This window comes from Hippocampus zosterae, chromosome 12 (assembly GCF_025434085.1).
Source record: "Hippocampus zosterae strain Florida chromosome 12, ASM2543408v3, whole genome shotgun sequence".
In the NCBI taxonomy this organism is placed as follows: domain Eukaryota; kingdom Metazoa; phylum Chordata; class Actinopteri; order Syngnathiformes; family Syngnathidae; genus Hippocampus; species Hippocampus zosterae.
Genome location: NC_067462.1, coordinates 10,380,429 through 10,399,588, shown reverse-complemented (window position 1 = coordinate 10,399,588; position 19,160 = coordinate 10,380,429). Strand labels below are relative to the sequence as shown.

Genomic DNA, 19,160 nt, shown 5'->3' with positions numbered 1-19,160 from the left:
CACAATTTTCAGTATGGCTTTTAAGTGTTCATTTAAATATGCATGTCTGCACTTTGTCATATTTGACTTCACTTTAAAACTAAAAATGAAGTTCACAAAAAGACAAACAAGGCACCTATGTGTATGTGGAGGTTTTGACAGTTTTTCTCTGTCCGCAGCTTTTACTCTTATGTTTTGGAGTCTGATGTCACCTTCTTGGCCAATGACACGGTGTCTCCCGGTCCGATGGCCCGCTTTACGGAGCTCGCCGAAACTCCACTTCTCACCCTTAATATGATAACACCAGAAGGCTGGATGGTGCAAGCCCTCCGCAGCCCCCATGACTTGGATAACATCCACCTTCAGGAGGTATACCGCTTCCCCCGTTTGACCTTAATTTGGCCAACCTTAAATGGATCATTTTTGTTTGTGTGCTCTTCAAAACCGTGACAGGTGAGTGGGACGGTGACGGCAGAGTATGAACTTGAGCATCTCCTGCTCGAGGGCCACTGTTTCGACCTGTCGACCGGCCAGCCTCCTCGTGGACTGCAGTTTACCCTGGGCATGAGTCGAGACCCTATCATGTATGATACCATCGTCATGGCTAACCTGGTTAGTGACTTACTCCATTCCAGGATTTACCAAGGCTGCAAACCTATTACGATCACCATGTTATATGTATTCAACCTGGTACAGGGCGCCTTTGGTTTCTGTAAGTCTGGCCAAGTTTGAATAAAAGAAGATATAAATGTATTAAGCTGATAAATCAATAAATAGATGAGCAGATAAAACAATAGATAAGTGAACAGACAAACTATGCTTGTCCCAAAAAATCTGTTAAAGGATAAACTAAAAAAAAGACTTCCAGAGGTGCGGGCCATAATGGCTGCATGCAACCACTCCATAGGTTTTTGTTCTGGCTCTGGGAGCCATTAAAACATCTGTACCAGAGGAATTCAGGCAATGTTCCCTCTAATTTTCCATCCGTCTGAGCATTCACACAAACTCACTGAGCATTCCTTGGACCGTGGTGAGAAACATCAAACATGCACACGGCGCCCAAACCAGTATGACACCTGTCCAAAACCTGCGATCATAACAAGGTACGTTATGTACGTAGAGTATGTTATGAAAAAAAAGAATAGAATTACCTTCATATCCAAATCGAACATAAGACCGAATGGAGATTTATGACGCAAATAAAATTGGCTCAAGTTCGCTACTTTATTGTAGCACTCAGGCTATTTTAAGTGTAATTAAAAAATCCAGTCTCTATAACTATGGTGACACACACTCCACTCATCTATAATGGAAAACATGTCATTTAATTAAAATAAATAAATAAATAAATCCTAGTCACCTGACCTTTGACACGCACGAAAAAAACCTCATTCAAGGGGCTCGTAAACTATGCCCATGTTTGGACTTCCTGAATGGAGCTGTCTGCGCACCGCCTGCAGCCTCTTGTCTGTGGTGAGTGCGAGTGAATGTGTGGAAGTGTATGCCTCAAACCATCCTTCACTTGAGTGGGCACCCTCGGTCGCACAACTGAAACTGTCATGTAAGTGGAAATAGTCTGGTGTCCTGTTTGTAGATTAAAGTGGGGTGGAAATGAAGGAATGAGTGTCGAAACGTGTGCGCTGAGACGGTGAGAGAAGTACGCAATTGCTCACGCACGTAGCTTAGAGGGAACATTGACATCAGGTGATATGATAAAAACAGATTGGATAGACGTGAAGGCCCAAGTATGAGACATTTTTAAAAAATTGTAAAAAAAAAAAATTCTTAAAATCGATCAGGAAACACACACAGTGAGCCAATGCAGTGAATGATGCGGTGCAATATGAATTACAGCCCCTGGCCACGATGTGCTCTTCACTTTTGTGTCGTTTTGCCAACAGGGGTATTTCCAACTAAAAGCCAATCCTGGTGCCTGGCTGCTCAAGCTGCGGAACGGACGATCGGAGGACATCTACCAGATTCTGTCGTGAGTTTTCACGATCATATACAGTATCTCATCCTTTATTATTCTAGTCTTTCCTACCCATGTACTTGTTTTCAGAAGGTCAGGTAATGAGTAATTGGGTGTCTTCACCGGATCCCCGTCAGCATTAAGGGTTGTTTTTAGCTGCCAGATACCAGTAGCTGTCAAAGCCCATCGCTATGGTAACGTGGGGAGCTGCTGACACTTTCCGGACTCCAGGTTTTGATGAGTGCAGGGAGTTGTGTGTGCTACACAGAAGCGGGCCAGACGAGGCATGTAAGAGGAGTGGGATGCTCTTAAAGAGAAAACATGGGCGTGGGGGGTGTCGTGATTCAGCTGGTCGGCAGTCATGCCATCCACCCTTCGGTGTGCGTCGGAGGCAGCAGAATGCGTTTCAGGTGGTGAAGCGTAGGCGTCAGAGGATGCGCGCGCGAGACCAAAGCGAGCTGGCGTTTGTCGAATTTCTGTGATCAAAGAGAGGCTGCGGTCGCTCTGAAAACCGAGACTTTCCCAAAGAAAGTTCTCACCGTTTCTATTAAGGTGATAATGGCCCAAATCGTACTCATCGGTGGCTGTGTGTCTTCACGGGTCGTGCGCAGTCGACAAGGTCCTCCATTCGGCACGACCCCATTGGATCACAGGTACTGTCCTCTTTGGCATGGAAGATTTAGGACACGCAGGAGCCTCTATTCCTGTGGAAAATCATATAGGACAAGTCAAGATTTATTCCCCAATCCTCCAGGTGAAGCAAAAAGGTGATGTCATTTTTCACCTTGGCAGCGTCATTATTCTTGTGGTTAGCGGGCACTCTGCTCCGCTTTGGTGGCTGATCATAGCTGAGTGTCCGTGCACCATTTGCTGGTGCACCTCCTCCCCCTGACATCAGTGATTGAGATGGGCTCCTCTCCACTCCTCACCAAAACCATACAGATTGATTTCCACTGCCTTTTTACACAACCCCTAAAGCCAAGGGTTCTGTTGCCCAACAACTTAGCACTAGACTATACAATTTGTTCACCCCAAAACGAAGCCAGTTCTCAAAAGGATTACTTTAATTTGTTTGTATTTTGTAACCTATTAGGGTTCTCAATGTCTTACTCGGCATCATAGCTGATAAGTCACCATTAGGCTCAGTAGATCGCACCTGCCAAGAACACACTAGTGGCCGCGCTTCAACTCAATAGCTGTTGAAAGGCCAGTGTGACACGATCAATACTGCACAGACATTTTCATTAAATCAGCCGTGTTGTACAGTGCAGATGGGAAGTTGTAATGGATAGAATACAGGTTATGTGTTTCTTAATACTGATGCAGGGTAATGAAGTTGGTCCTAGTGTCACCCCTGCTGCCGACTGCCATCCAACTGAATAAAATAATAAAGAGAAGAAATTTCAATGAGGAATCAATGGAAATTGAATGAAACCTTACTATTTTACGTAACATTAACTGTCATACCAGTACCAACATAAGTTAACTGCTGTATAATAAATGAGGAAAAAAAACAGTCAATGCGCAGTCTAATTACTATTAAGTCTACTTGTATTTACAGTCAGTACACATTTGATCGCATCATGATAATCCATGGACTTGGAGCCGAGTACTAATTGCAGATTGTAATCAAATTAGTTCTCTTGAACGACTCTTTTATGGGCTGTACTGATATTGTATAGCATACTGTAATTACTAGTTTTGATAATTATTCAGAATATTGAGTTGAGTTTTGTGGAAAAGGAATTTGTTTGTACCAATGTACCCAATCAAGCCTACCTATTTCATGACATTTCTTCCGAAGCTGATATTGTCATGTTCAGTTTTTTGTGCAAGTAACAACACTAGTAATTTTTTTTTTATCTGATAGGCACGATGGAACCGATTCCCCAGCAGATAACGGTGACGCTGTTGTGTTGCTGAACAGCTTCCATAGCAAGATCATTAAAGTCCGGGTGAGTCTGTTGTTGTTGTTGTTGGGGTTTTATTTTTTATTTTAATTATTTTTTGGTATTATTAGTAATAGCTAACAGAATACAGTGGAACCTCCAACTTTGAACACAATACATTCTGTGACGCTGTATGGCTTCCAAGTTCTCATTCCAAAACCGCTCTCCCATGGAGGGATCATGTAAAATGAATTAATCCATTCCAGGGACATAGCTGTAGCCATTATAAACAGCTTTGATCCTGTCTTGACTGACAATGTTTGAAACATTTTTCAATGTTAAAAACACAAAGTAGCAAGTCTGTAACTCAACTAAATAGAACTCAAATAAAGTAAAACTACATACCCTTTGAAGACAATTGATAGACGTATGATAGGAACATCTCCTGGCTCAGAATACATTTTTTAAACATATTTATTAATTTGTTGTATTTCCCGTATTGTAATGAGTAAAACCTGATCACTTTTTGTAGACCAATATCAATATTGGGTACTTAAAAAAATCCCCATATATTGACTGTTGACAGGTACCAACCAGTGTATTAAATGAGAATAGAAGACACATTTTTACAATACAGAAAATATGATCCAAAACACAGAAGCAGAGTACTCTTGAATTTTAAACTTTAATTAGCAACCCTAGGACTGTAAACGGTAAGCTGTAAAGTAGCCTTATATTAGATAATGGCGGACACGGGAATTAACAGTTGCATAAATGTCTATCTCGCAAGGATAATTTACACAATTTCAAAACACTATATAATAGTGTTATATAAGAAAATGGTACACAAGGGAATTAACAGTTGCATAAGTGTTTGTTTATCTCATAAAGATGCAATATATTTTTCAAGGACTCTAATGCACTCTGGAGAAAGAACCGAGAATGCTCTCCTTGACGTGTCCTATCAGCGAGTTAGTGCAAGGAGATTATTTTCATGGGACACTAAAATGTAGGGTTATATTGTTTTAAAAAGTCAAAGCTTACCACGGAGTAAACACACACACACACAAATCAGTTTCTCATGGCTGAGTGAGTGTGAGTAGGGGAGTGGTGTACTCGAAGAGTGCGACAGTATCCCCGCACAGAAAAATAATTCAATACATTTGTTACATATTGACCGATATTGATTTAAAGATGATAATACTAATGCGCCTACCAATGAATTGTTTGTCGCCACATTTGTTCATTCCTCCAGAAGTCTCACAGACGGTTTGAACTCTGTTGTTTGACTTCATAATTCATCCAGAGAATGCTGGTGAAACTCCAAAAGTGTGTTACATATTTTTTTAAGAATTGTTCAAGTTTGGAAGTTCCACAAGAGAACAGCATTTGAGAATGTGAACGAGTGTGGAGAAATGAGTGCAGGTTGAATCTCTATTTCGGTTTTGTTTGTTTTTATAGGTGCAGAAAAAGGCAGAGAAGATGAATGAAGATCTTTTAAGTGAAACAAGTGAAAGCAAAGGCCTGTGGGACTCCATTACAAGGTGTGTATGCTTTTCGGTCATGTGTGAGGTGTTAGTTTGACACAGGATGACAGCCCCCCACCCCTTTTGTCAGCTGACTGGGAGTCCTTCCTTTATCAGTGATACGTTATGGTTTCAGGAGATCCTATTCGTCACCAGGCTCCAGACTACATTATTATACTGTAAGAGCTAGTCTTGCAAAAAATATGTGCTTCTGTAGGTATGTGTATGCCAGCCTTTGTGTGTGTGTGTGTGTTTTTCCCCAACCCCTCCCTCACTGTTTGATCCTGTCTGCTCACCCTAACGCTTGCTGTGTGAAGTGTTTGGAGCACTTTAGAGAAAAGGTAGGCAATGTGGCTGCAACCCATTTAACGCCTTCAGTCATTGTGTTCCTCTTCTTGATAGTTTTGTGCTGCATTTATTTGTCACTTGAAGCTGCAGTTCTAACTTATGTGCACCACCGAAGCGTGAGGCTTTGTCAAAGGTGTTGTTTGTATTGCCATCAACACCACTGTGTGTGTGTGTGTAAAATTCAAGCTATTAATAATGAAATTAGGATAGGATCTCATGAACTTGCCACGCTTGAGTTGCATGTAAAGCTCAGGTCAGCCAACCACATGCTGTACATCCTTTCCATTTTGACGTTGATCGACAGCTAAAGCCAGTCAATTGTAATCATCTTGGGGAGGGAGGTAGCAGCATCAGCGCACACACGCTAGAAGCCCGCTTCCAAGTCAGAGGTAGTTGCAAGGCACAGCCATGTGCAGTCAAGTCATAGAATAGAAATTAAAATATACACAGGACATATATAGTCTGTTTTACAACAATATGTGATCATATTGAAACTTTTATATTACCATTGGATAAAGTACTGAAACTTGTGGAGGAAATTTACGAGCAGTCCGCGCCTCGCCAACCCAGTTGATTGAATAGGTTTGAGTCCCGCCTTTAAAAGTAGCCACGTTTCCTCTTGAATATCATTCACATGCTATTTCTGTAACAACTTCCTTGACTGCCACACTGTTTCTATGGATTGAAATAGTGATACAATGTAACATATTGTATGGTGAGCCTCAAAACGAGATCCAGGATGGCACAGTTTACATGGTTGGGAATCCACTTATTACATTGCCCAAGGTGTGGAACTAAGTGTCCAGCTGTTGTCTTTTTCAGTACATCTCGCATTCAGAAGTGTTGTGCAGTGCTACACCATGTAATACGTCAAGCCACACAACACAAGGATGGACAAATTGGAACAGAACAACACACACAAGTTGACATTTGTTTGAGAAAGCTTTCTGTTTTAAAAAATATAGTTTAAACGTTCTTGTGGCTCGGAGTAGAGGGGCAGAAGGAGGTTAATCCAGGTGGGTGGCTTGTCTCATTAAGATGCCAGCTGGGTACATTCAGCAGAACAGGTTATTGAGGTACTGTGGCCTTGGCGTGGACCTTACCCGCGTGGATGGCATAGCAAATTGACAGCTGGCTGGGGAACACAGTTTCAATCTGTCGTGCCGTTGGTTTTGGAGCTCAAGGCTATGTGTGCCTCTTTGATACAGCTGCATACAGTTTATATTGTTGTGCACTGCATTTTTAAAACATGTAGCTGGTCACCTCATTATTCGATGGAAGGAGGCATAGGGACGTCGTAAAATCAAAAACTGTACAATATTTTTGGTCACATTTCAACATACAGTACTTCATAGTCATACAAGTGTAAAAATAAGTACACATTTGTACAGGGTGGTCCATGATATCCTGGGTATCTGGAAAAAAAAACAATATACATAATGCATTTTCCTCTGTATGGAAATGTATGGCCCACCACTATATTATTAATCAATCCATCAACTTTCTATTCCGCTTGTCCTTGTTAGTGTTGAGGTCTAGCAAGACATTGTCAAAGCGCATGGAGGATGTTGTGAGGGGGTGTACCCCGGACAAAATTCTGTATGGACAAACAAGTCACACATTTACACCTAAGTACAACTTTGCAGGGTTTCTCAAATTTTTCACCCCAAATATCACCCCCAAATTCTTCTTCACTCTCCAGTACAACCAATCTTAAGTATTCAACAAAAATGAAAAAGAGCCTTTATTCCTAAAGTTTATTTAATATTATTGTAATCCACTGTAACATAATGCGGTTTGAACATTGACATTTTAACATTCCGTCGTAATAGGCGTGAAATCACTTTCATTTACCTTCGGAGAGAGAATTCACTCACCTCTTGATTCAACTTATTCCGGTCAAATGAAAGCTGTTTGTCACCCATCAGATGGAGAAACAAGTTGAATGTAACTAAGACATCATAGATACTTGATTCTACACTTGCCTACATCATTCATTTGTAATCTTGGGACTACTTTGAGGGATTTGTTCTCGAAGATATAGGGACGGTCATTTTTTGATTGAAACCCTCACTGGTGTTGGTGAGGAAAGTCTGTGCATCAACCTTGTCTTGGTGATGTGCTTACAAATGGCGAGCTTGATCTCTTGTCTGGATGCAAAGACCGTATTTTCCGCACTATAAGGCGCTTCGTAGTATAAGGCGCACCCTCATCAATGGCCTATTTTAAAACTGTTTTCATATATCGTGTGCACCACATTATAAGGTGCATAGGAATAGAAGCTCCAATAGTGGCTGCGCTTGCGTTACGTATCCCCTAAATGGAGCTACGCAATAAAATAAAAATACAATAGAATAAAATACAATACAGCTTTATTCATATAGTGCTTTCACAACTGCTGCAGCTGTAACAAAACACTTTTCAGAACATTTTTAGTACTATGTCCAAGAAATCAGATTGTCGGCTTTTGACAAAATTGAATGTTTTTGGGCGCACCTTATGGCAAGGAAAATACCGTATCTTTTTATTTTTTTTCACTTTTGCCTTCTGAGAGTTCATAATGTGTTTGTGGTGCCACGACATGCTCACTATCTGAGATATTGGTACAAATCACTGTGGTGCAATTGAGTAAATGTGACCATTTGTCTCAGTGGACCAACTCAATTGCATTTATGGTGCAGACTGTAAAGGGAAATGTTGTGCAAGTGATTCCCTGATTACTTGAAATATCCATGCATTTAGTCTAATGGAGCAGCACGCGGTTTGCATTATTTACAAAACATTCACATCCCTATTGTGGGGAAAACGTTTGGGGAATTTATGCTCCCAAGGACTTTTAGCCTGTTAGTCTTCACCAGTTATTCAGGTTTAAGCATAGCTGAGATTATTGGAGGCAGAGCGTTAAGTGGAATGGAAGGTTTTCAGGTTGGAGGACAAATATTACAAATAAGGGAGTCTTGGTTTGGAATGGGCGGAGAGATTCCAATGTCTGAATTACTCCTTGCAGCTGCTTTGAGAACATTCACTATGTCTACTCTCCACTCATAAGACAGCTTCATGTACATGTACATGCCCACCAAGTCAGGCTAAGTCCAATACACCAAGCAATTTGCGAATACAGGTGGGTCATTACTAAAGAGTTAAGAGCCAATTCTCCTTTGGCGTGTCCGTGCAGATACAGTATCTCTCTATTCATACTGATAAAAATGCTGTGATACTACAACACGATACCCTTTACCAGCCTGCCACATATAGTTTGGCGGCTAGCGAATAGTTCTTCTAAAACAGTCAGTGTGCTTGCTTAAATCTGTTTATTGACATGCGCATATACAGTATGTATGGATATAGATATAGATAGAGAGAGAGTGCAAAGGGATTTCGGCAGTTTGTCGATCCTATGCACACACGGTATTCCATCATCTTTTTTCTTTTTCCTTTTCATTCCACCATCACAACTCGGTACAAATTGATTCAGGCCTCTGTCTTTGAGACGTCATCAGAGCGCTCTTACAGACCCTTACAGACACAAGAATATATTGAGGCAGTATGGAAATGAGAGGCTTACAGTCACGCATCAAACAGTTACAAAGGAGACAATATCCAGAGTGTTTTTGTGTAGTCATAAAAGTTGGTATGTGTGGGGAGACAGACAACTAGTTCTTCCTGCCCTCAGCCTGACCTTTCTCGTGGCGACAGATAACAGTTCCTGATGTGATGTTAAACATATTCGCTGGAAAATCTTTCACAGGTGGGTGTGATTTCCAGCCATAGTAACGTTCCATGACCATATTTCAAAATCATTTTTAGCCGAATATCAGTTTGCCATTGTGGCCGTCTGGGTTATGTACTGTCGGTCCTGGTGTCCGCTTTAATCTTAATGCAAACAGTACGTAACACCGTCATTTCTTAGCCTTTTCATTAATTTTTTTCAATCCACCCCAAGTATTTTGGCACATCTCTAGTGACACGTTTAGCCTAAAGATGCTGTGCACCCACAAATATTGGCAATTGCACTTCAATGATTCTCCATGTTTGGCAATTATTTATTTATTATGCGTTAGCATTATTAATCCAATTTGTCACTCAAGATCCATTGCGATGGGCGCTATCTCCTATCAGGCATTGGAATGATAGCCTTCTGGCAGAACCTAATAGAACGGCAGTACAGTATAATAAAATCATAATATTGAATGGCAAACCTCAAAACAGTCGCACACCGTGATACAAAGTGTTTTTCTTTCGTTGTCGCTGGCTTCATGAAAACCTGGCATTTTCCAGGCATACTTTTGATTCACTGAATGAAAGACATCCATCAAGAGGTAAATAAGACAAATTGTTGTCTCATCTACAGCATCGCAGGACGTGGCCCCAAGAAGGATGAAGGCGAAAAGAAGGAAGACGTTCTAAACATATTTTCAGTCGCCTCCGGTCATCTGTATGAGCGCTTTCTGCGGTATGAATTTCTCATTTTTCAGAGCCTCTCATCGGTTACGCTTCAGGCCTTAAAAGTCATCTTATTTTCAGCCTTGATCCTGTTGAGTTCTCCCTCTCCTTCCACCTCTATTTCAGGATCATGATGCTCTCCCTTCTTCGCCACACCAAAACGCCTGTCAAGTTCTGGTTTCTCAAAAATTACCTCTCCCCTGCGTTCAAGGTAACACTTGGGCCTTTCATTTCATTTCATCTTTATTTAAATAGGGAGGTACAGATGCTACAAAATTTAAGAACAAAACTTTAATGTACTTGGAGATTTTTTTAAAAAAAATCGACAAGTTGAGAAAGTGAGGATTTCAAAAGTTCAAGCAGTTGTCTGTGCTGAAACCACGCCCTGCCCACCTGTCAACTGTCAATTAAATAACTCGACCCCGACGTGGAAAAAATGGATGTTACTTTGTCTCGCATCTTTTTTATGCATCCACATCCCAATCCACGTTCTGGCTGTTGTGTCTGGCTTTTTTTCCCCCTCTTTCTTTCCCTCCCTCACGCTTCCGCCTTCCACACCGTGATATGCATGCACTCGTGGTCAACAACGAGGCACTCTAAAGCAGTCACACCAGCGGACGATCCAAAATTAAAATGCATTTTCGGTGTGGAGCCAAAATGAGCTATCTGACTGCACATCGCAATTGCACCAGTTAACTACTGATGTGAATGAAAGCAATCAAGTTCTGACATCTTTAGGAGGGGCAATTCATGTCAATTCCAATGTGCGTCACTGGGTTCAGTTTTAGTGATACAGATTATCTTCAAAAGTGACAACGTATTTAGAAACAAACCTCTGAACAAGGTTTCCAAATTTCTTGGGTGTGTATGACTTTGGCATTACGTTTGGATCGAGGCACAGAGCTAGTTTACTGCTTATTTCTTTGCCTCAGCCTCACTTTGAATAACACGTTCCTCTCTAAGATTCCTTTTGATATCATCATTCCTTTGATGTCTCCTACCTTGGAAAGCAACACGGCAGCACTTTTATTTCATCATCTGTAAACAAACATGTGTTCTCAAATCGCTTCACGTCACTTACTTCAGTCTACAGGTCTTTATTGCACACCAACAAAACTCAAAGCAGTGATTTCAAAACGATGCGCATTTACCATTTTGTCAGCTGCATGAGCTAGTTGTTCTTTGTGACATTTTTCAAAGTCTCACTGACTTTTTTTTCTAATTGAGAATACAATTAGGGCTGCACTTTTAAATCAATAATACAAGCGCATAATTCAATAATAAATGTGCATGTGATGTTTCTGTTATTTTTGTCCACTTGGGGTCACTATCCCACACGTTCAACTGTTGTATCTGTGACTGGCAGTCACATTTTTGAGCGCCGTTGATGTGACGTGACGTCAACAAGAATCTTAGGGAGAAACACCAGCGCCGGATATTGTCGTCCAATATGTTTTTTAAATTGTATTTAATTGTAATAATTTATTTATTTATTTATTTATTTATTTTATGGGAATCGGTAGAAAAAAGTAATTGTCACCTGTATTTTTATCATTAAGCTGGTAAAGTTAAAAACATTTTTTTTAATCAACTATAACCAGAAAATGACAGCATTGGGTCAAAACAATGCGGATACTCATGAACATGGCTGATCTTTTGAAATGCAACCATTGCAAGCAGCTTGTGATTGTTCAAAGTTTTTTGTTACAGTAAATCGACCAACAACCACTGTCACAAAAGGCAGTAAATACTAAATACGCCTATTCAGACTACAAAAGAGCAGCAAATAGTTTGAAAAGCTTGTCAAATGTGAATTGTTACATTGGTGATTGTTTGTAAATACATTATTTCGCCATCAGAAGCACATTTTCATTGTCGTTGGTATTTTCTAGAAGAAAAGGACCACTCAGATGTTTCAGACATCACAAAAGGGGAAAAAAATAATAATTCACATAAAAGTCACCGTTGTCTGTAAACATAGTCCGCAAGCATACTCTGTGTAATATGTACCAATAGTATACCACTACCAGCACTGTGAACTATTGATACAAAGCAGCCTGGATCCCTTCTTTTACTTCCAAATGACTCTTTAGGAGACCATCTCCCACATGGCGGAGTCCTACGGCTTCCAGTACGAACTCGTGCAATACAAGTGGCCACGTTGGCTCCACCAGCAGACTGAGAAGCAGCGAATCATCTGGGGCTACAAGATCCTCTTCCTGGACGTCCTCTTCCCCCTGGCTGTGGACAAGATCATCTTTGTGGATGCCGACCAAGTCAGTATGAAAACCGACCCTGTGAAGATGGTTACAGTGGTGAGTTAAGAATATCTGGCGTTTCTGCTACTTCTTTTTCGCAGATAGTTCGGGCAGATCTGAAGGAGTTGCGAGATCTAGACCTGGAGGGAGCTCCCTATGGCTACACACCTTTTTGTGACAGCCGGAAAGAAATGGACGGCTATCGCTTTTGGAAAAGCGGCTACTGGGCGTCACATCTGGGCCATAGGAAATACCACATCAGGTACACTTGATCCAGTGAATTACGCTACAGCACTTGCACATATTCGCTACGAAGCTGATTTCTATCCACATTTGGAAGGCCTGATTCTGATCTGAACAGATCCATTTTCATGCACTTTTGAAACCTAATACTGAATCCACATTAAATACAAATCCCTCCAAAAATAAAGCTCTCTTGCCTTACAAATAATTAAAAAAATTTAAATAATGCTGTAAAATCTTGTAATATTTTTTCCTGAGCAAATAAATTCTTGTAGGATTGCTAAAAATCTTTTTTTTAAAAAGCATCGATGATATATGTATATACTTGTATGACATTTCAATGACCAAATCACAATTAATTTATGTTGTGCAATTCATACACTATAAATCTGTCCTGTTTTTGACTAAAGGGATGGAAATTAAAAACATATTTTTACTTGATTCATTGAGAAAATGATCAACAGATTATTGAAATAATTGTCAGTTGCGGCCCTACTAACTTTTATATCGGCTATACTGTAGCGTTGCTTTTACGAATGTGCTTGCCACTTCTCAAATGTGACCGTGTGTTTTTATTTTTTGTGTGTTAAAAAAAAAAACAACAATCAATTCCAGAGTCATTTTCTGTCTTTTATGAAGTGCTGTTTATGGGTCTTGGAGCAGGACATTTCTCACACCTGCCTCGTCTCCTCTCTCTCACTGTGTCACTTCTGCAGCGCGCTCTACGTGGTTGATTTGAAGAAGTTCCGAAAGATTGCGGCTGGCGACAGACTGCGAGGACAGTACCAAGCACTGAGCCAGGACCCAAATAGTTTGTCAAACCTTGACCAGGTAAAGATCATTTGTGTACAGTCCACCTGGTGGACACATTATTGTCTTTGTCATGTTAGAATTTGAAAAGCGACTCTTGTATTGGCACTCGTTCCACTGACTGTGTCTATACCTCATGTAGCTTAACTTGTCCTGCTGCTTGTAGGACCTTCCCAACAACATGATCCACCAGGTGGCCATCAAGTCTCTCCCACAGGAGTGGCTGTGGTGCGAGACCTGGTGTAACGACGCCTCCAAAGTGGCAGCCAAGACCATCGACCTGGTGAGAGACGTATCCGAGACAGTCGAGACAAACTAGAATGACGCACGGCGGTTAATGTGACCATATTTTCTTGCCATTGGGAGGAATATGAGCCCCTGAGGACTACAGTGGGCTAACTCCATTTTCGTCATATTTAATTTGGGTGTAATATTTGATGACTGCTGCTCTAAATTAAGCTTTAAAAGTATGCAAAATCACCAAAATGGAGTTAGGCAACTCTACTTGTCAATGGCTCATATTACAGTGGGGATTCTGTGTGATGCTGATTTCTTGACGGGCTTGAGGGCAGTTTACAGTCAATACGTCGGAATCCATCAGGAAGAACCATGTAGACTTAGAAGTGGTTGTGTTGTGTTGTGTTGTGTTGTGTTGTATCGTGTGTGTGGCGCAGTGCAATAATCCCAAAACCAAAGAGCCCAAATTGACGGCGGCGGCAAGGATTGTGCCCGAGTGGGTCGACTACGACAACGAAATCAAGCAGCTGCTCAAGGGAGTTAGTCGGCGGGACGATGCCTCGACTTCTAAAGGGACGCTGTTGCAACAAAATGGAGGTACGCAGAGGATTAATACTTTAAAGATGTTCTTATTCAACCTAAATTGAGACATCTTTCCCATCTCTTAGCGAGAAAAAAATGCTTTAATTCGGGTGAGATTCAGATTTTTTACTTCTTCTGCGGCATGATCCTGGCTGATCCATTATGCATGCTGCCACCTGCTGGACAGATTTTAAATGAATTACAATGCAGACAAGTCAGTCAGAGGCTGCACCAGACCCTTCTGCATTCTATTACACAAAAAAACCCCATAAAAGACGTATAAATAAGTCATGGGTAGGCGGGCCCAATGGTTTCTCAAGATGTATTCATACGTCTTAGGAAATAAAAGAGTTCAATGATGACACTTCAACCACAACAATTTTACATGAAAAAGTCAGCTTTTTCTTTACGATTATTTCCACATTTTATTTTCCTTCACAGGCCAAAAGCGTGATGAACTTTAGCAAACGGTTCAAATGAGGACACCTGAAGTCAGACGATTGCATGCACACACGGAATGTTATGTGGGATATTTGCCACGTGTGCTCCGGCAGTCACTTTGCACCATCCACGCCTGACGTGTTCAAATAACCAAGAGGGACATCTCTCCTGGCACACTCGGAAAAATGAAGGAGAGTAAAACGAAGGAGGTCAGGTTTGTGTTGACATACATTGGAGTGAAATCGTGTCTTATTATTTCATATTATATTTAAAAAGTGTTTTTTACAGTGTTAGAAAATGCTCACGGTAGCACAAGGTCCATCTGTTCATCATCAGTTAAGCCGTCCATTCAATTGACCATTGTAGCTTCACTATGAAGACGCGGAAAAATAGGAAAGTTATGAGTCATGTTTTAAAATGTCTTTTTTTTGGCATGAACATGTAAAGATTTTCACACAACGCAGCAGTCCAGAAAGACTGACTCTTTCAAGAGAGTTGTGAGGTCCAGTGGTGCCTTGAGTTGACTTTGTTCCATGTTCCACGCTTGTAACCAACAAATTTTGCTTCAATTCAACTGACATTGTGCTGTTCCTTCTGGTGTCTGCGTCATGGGGGAACACTCTACAGATATACAGTACATGGAAATGGTCATAGCTAATCAGTAAGCCACAGTATTAGTGACTCTTTACAGAGGATAAATAATACATGACTGGAAGTATTTCATCTATACACACGTTGCTGCACTGTTTATGTTCAAATATCCGTTGCTGAAAGAGTTGGAACACCACCACATAGTTGCCATTCACTAGCAGTCTATGGCATTTTCTATTGTGTGTTAGCATTAAGCTAGCTGACATCCAAAGTAATGCGGTTGTTTTAAATACATGTACATCTCTTTGTTTTATGTTTAGTTTGACAGTAAACTTCAACTGGGAGTGACAATGAGATGCTTAAAGCCTTTTTTTTTAAGAATTGTTTACGGTCTGACAAAATTCTGCTTGTTCTGAAGTGAATTGAGTTCACTTCTGCGATTTAGCAATGTACTTTAAAAAAAGTATCGTATAATGTTTGGACTTTTTACTGAACTTTGTAGTTGATTTTTGGTGAATTTGTGAAATACTTTCAAAGTACTTTTTCATATTATGTAAATTAAAAAATTGGAAATATACATGTTTAATCTTGGAAAATTTATGTTGCCTCTTCATTTTTGAGTTATTGCATCTTTGTTAAATATCACCTTTCTTAAATAATGGCTTCAGTCATTTCTTCAGAAAACAAAATAGCCAAATATTGTATTTATCATTTCATTCCAGGGTTATTATGACCAATTGGAGTTCCCCATTTGCTTTTTATTTATGGATCTTTAAAGGACTTTTGAGGGCTAATTTAGCCATTGTTTAAGGACTTTTTCTCTATTCAGCAGGGGATTCACGGTGGATTTAATGAACAGAAAGCCACATATCACTGAGCTGGTGTTCAAATCATTGCTGCCAAAGGAAGGGCACATCTTTATTTTTAGGGGCAATCAGCAAACCCTTTATTTGAAATACTGTATGTCAAATTGGCCCGAAATGACCTGAACTGATCACGCGATCATCATCATCAGAACTGATCGGAGATGGCGGGAAAAGCAGAGCGGGAACCAGGAAGGCCTGTAGCCCGACAGCGGCGTTTGAGGGGAAGGGCGCCAGGCACATTTTCCAACTATGAATTGGAAGGGTAGGGAAAGTAACATAAACAAATGAAATGAACAACACCGATTAATTTTTAAGAATTTTTATTGATTTTAGAAGCTTTCCCTGAAAATTAAGGACAATACAAATAATTTTACTACTTTTTATGGCTTTTTATGAACTTTAAGGACTCATGGGAACCCTGTGTTCATGCCCTGCCTGGTAGCCGAATGGTGAGTGTGTCGGCGTTGTGCTCCAGACGTGCAGCGTTTGAATCCGGCAATGGCCTTCCTGTGCGTTCTCAAAAATGTGCTTGGGTGTGCATTTTTTGATCCTCTTCTCCACACAACTATTCGTGCTCACACTCACATCTACGGACAATGTAGAGTGTTTGTTCATTACCTAACTGGGAGTCGAATGCTGACTGCATTTTTTGGGGGGGATAAAAACGTCTGACTCTACATGGTCGTTATTTTCGGCTAAAATTGGTCGGGGGTTTTGGGTTTTTTTCGGGCTAAAAATGCCTTACAATACATGGTCGTTTTTTCGGCCAAAAACGCCTTACAATGCATGGTCGTTTTTTTTCGGCCAAAAACGCCTTCCTATACATGGTCGTTTTTTTTCGGCAAAAAATGCCTTACTATACATGGTCGTTTTTTTGGGGCCAAAAACGCCTTACAATGCATGGTCGTTTTTTTCGGCCAAAAACGCCTTACTATACATGGTCGTTTTTTGGGGGCCAAAAATGCCTTACTATACATGGTCGTTTTTTTCTGCAAAAAAACCCTTACTCTACATGGTCTTTTGTTTTCGTGCAAAAATGCCTTCCTATACATGGTCGTTTTTTTGAGCCAAAAACGCCTTACGATACATGGTCGTTTTTTTTTCTTAAAAAAAAAAAACGCCTTACTATACATGGTTGTTTTTTTCTGCAAAAAATGCCTTACTATACATGTTTTTTTTCGGCCAAAAATGCCTTCCTATACATGGTCGTTTTTTTTCGGCAAAAAATGCCTTACTATACATGGTCGTTTTTTCGGCCAAAAACGCCTTACAATGCATGGTCGTTTATACATGGTTGTTTTTTTTTTGCAAAAAATGCCTTACTATACATGTTTTTTTTCGGCCAAAAATGCCTTCCTATACATGGTCGTTTTTTTCGGCAAAAAATGCCTTCCTATACATGGTCGTTTTTTCGGCCAAAAACGCCTTACAATGCATGGTCGTTTTTTTTTCGGCCAAAAACGCCTTCCTATACATGGTCGTTTTTTTTGGCCAAAAACGCCTTACAATGCATGGTCGATGTTTTCGGCCAAAAAAACCCTTACTCTACATGGTCTTTTGTTTTCGTGCAAAAATGCCTTCCTATACATGGTCGTTTTTTTGAGCCAAAAACGCCTTATGATACATGGTCGTTTTTTTTTCTTAAAAAAAAAAAAACGCCTTCCTATACATGGTAGTTTTTTTTGGGCCAAAAACGCCTTACAATGCATGGTCGTTTTTTTTCGCCCCAAAATACCTTATTATACGTGGTCGTTTTTTTTGGTTCAAAAACGCCTTACTATACATGGTCGTTTTTTGGGGGCCAAAAATGCCTTACTATACATGGTCGTTTTTTTCTGCAAAAAAAACCCTTACTCTACATGGTCTTTTGTTTTCGTCCAAAAATGCCTTCCTATACATGGTCGTTTTTTTGGGCCAAAAACGCCTTACAATGCATGGTCGGTTTTGTCTGCAAAAAACCCCTTACTCTACATGGTCTTTTGTTTTCGTCCAAAAATGCCTTCCTATACATGGTCTTTTTTTTCGGCCAAAAATGCCTTACTCTATATACATGGTCTTTTTTTTCTGCAGAAATTGCCCTACTATACATGCATCCATTTTCCGAACCGCTTAATCCTCACTAGGGTCGCGGGGGGTGCTGGAGCCTATCCCAGCTGTCTTCGGGCAGTAGGTGGGGGACACCCTGAATCGGTTGCCAGCCAATCGCAGGGCACACAGAGACGAACAACCATCCACGCCCACACTCACACCTAGGGACAATTTAGAGTGTTCAATCAGCCTGCCATGCATGTTTTTGGAATGTGGGAGGAAACCGGAGCACCCGGAGAAAACCCATGCGGGCCCGGGGAGAACATGCAAACTCCACACAGGGAAGCCGGAACATGGAATCGAACCCGGTACCTCTGCACTGTGAAGCCGACGTACTAACCACTGGACTACCGGGCCGCCCCTACTATACATGGTCGTTTTTTTTCTGCCAAAAAACGCCTTACTATACATGGTCGTTTTTTTCGTTAAAAAAAAACGCCTGGCGATACATGGTCTTTTTTTCTGCAAAAAATGCCTTACAATACATGCTCGTTATTTTCGGCCAAAAACGCCTTACTATATATGGTCGTTTTTTTCGTCAAAAAACGCCTGACTATAGTATTTTTTTCGGCCAAAAATGTCTTACTATACATGGTCGGGTTTTTCGGCAAAAAATGCCGTACTATACATGGTCGTTTTTTTGGGCCAAAAACGCCATACATATACATGATAGTTTTTTCGGCAAATAACGCCTTACTATACATGGTTGTTTTTTTCTGCAAAAAATGCCTTACTATACATGTTTTTTTTCGGCCAAAAATGCCTTACTATATATACATGGTCTTTTGGGGGGGGCAAAAAATGCCTTACTATACATGGTCATTTTTTTTCCGGCAAAAAACGCCCTACTATACATGGTCGCTATTTTTCGGCCCAAAACGCCTTGC

General features: G+C 40.7%; 1 protein-coding gene across 2 annotated transcripts in view; it reads left to right on the top strand.

Annotated features, from left to right (window-relative positions):
• Positions 1 to 15,915, top strand: part of uggt2 (UDP-glucose glycoprotein glucosyltransferase 2) — a 52,380-nt gene extending 36,465 nt beyond the window's left edge. Inside the window, exons 27-40 of one of the 2 annotated variants that reach the window (XM_052082529.1) lie at positions 159 to 348; positions 433 to 591; positions 1,881 to 1,966; positions 3,822 to 3,906; positions 5,302 to 5,384; positions 5,503 to 5,583; positions 10,066 to 10,167; positions 10,284 to 10,368; positions 12,251 to 12,433; positions 12,517 to 12,677; positions 13,375 to 13,489; positions 13,635 to 13,751; positions 14,143 to 14,302; positions 14,729 to 15,915. In XM_052082529.1, coding sequence (XP_051938489.1) covers positions 159 to 348; positions 433 to 591; positions 1,881 to 1,966; positions 3,822 to 3,906; positions 5,302 to 5,384; positions 5,503 to 5,583; positions 10,066 to 10,167; positions 10,284 to 10,368; positions 12,251 to 12,433; positions 12,517 to 12,677; positions 13,375 to 13,489; positions 13,635 to 13,751; positions 14,143 to 14,302; positions 14,729 to 14,751 — 1,630 coding nt within the window. In that variant the 3' untranslated portion in view covers positions 14,752 to 15,915. The remainder of the gene's footprint in view (positions 1 to 158; positions 349 to 432; positions 592 to 1,880; positions 1,967 to 3,821; positions 3,907 to 5,301; positions 5,385 to 5,502; positions 5,584 to 10,065; positions 10,168 to 10,283; positions 10,369 to 12,250; positions 12,434 to 12,516; positions 12,678 to 13,374; positions 13,490 to 13,634; positions 13,752 to 14,142; positions 14,303 to 14,728) is intronic. The other variant, XM_052082530.1, reaches the window with a different exon arrangement.
• Positions 15,916 to 19,160: the final 3,245 nt, after the last annotated feature.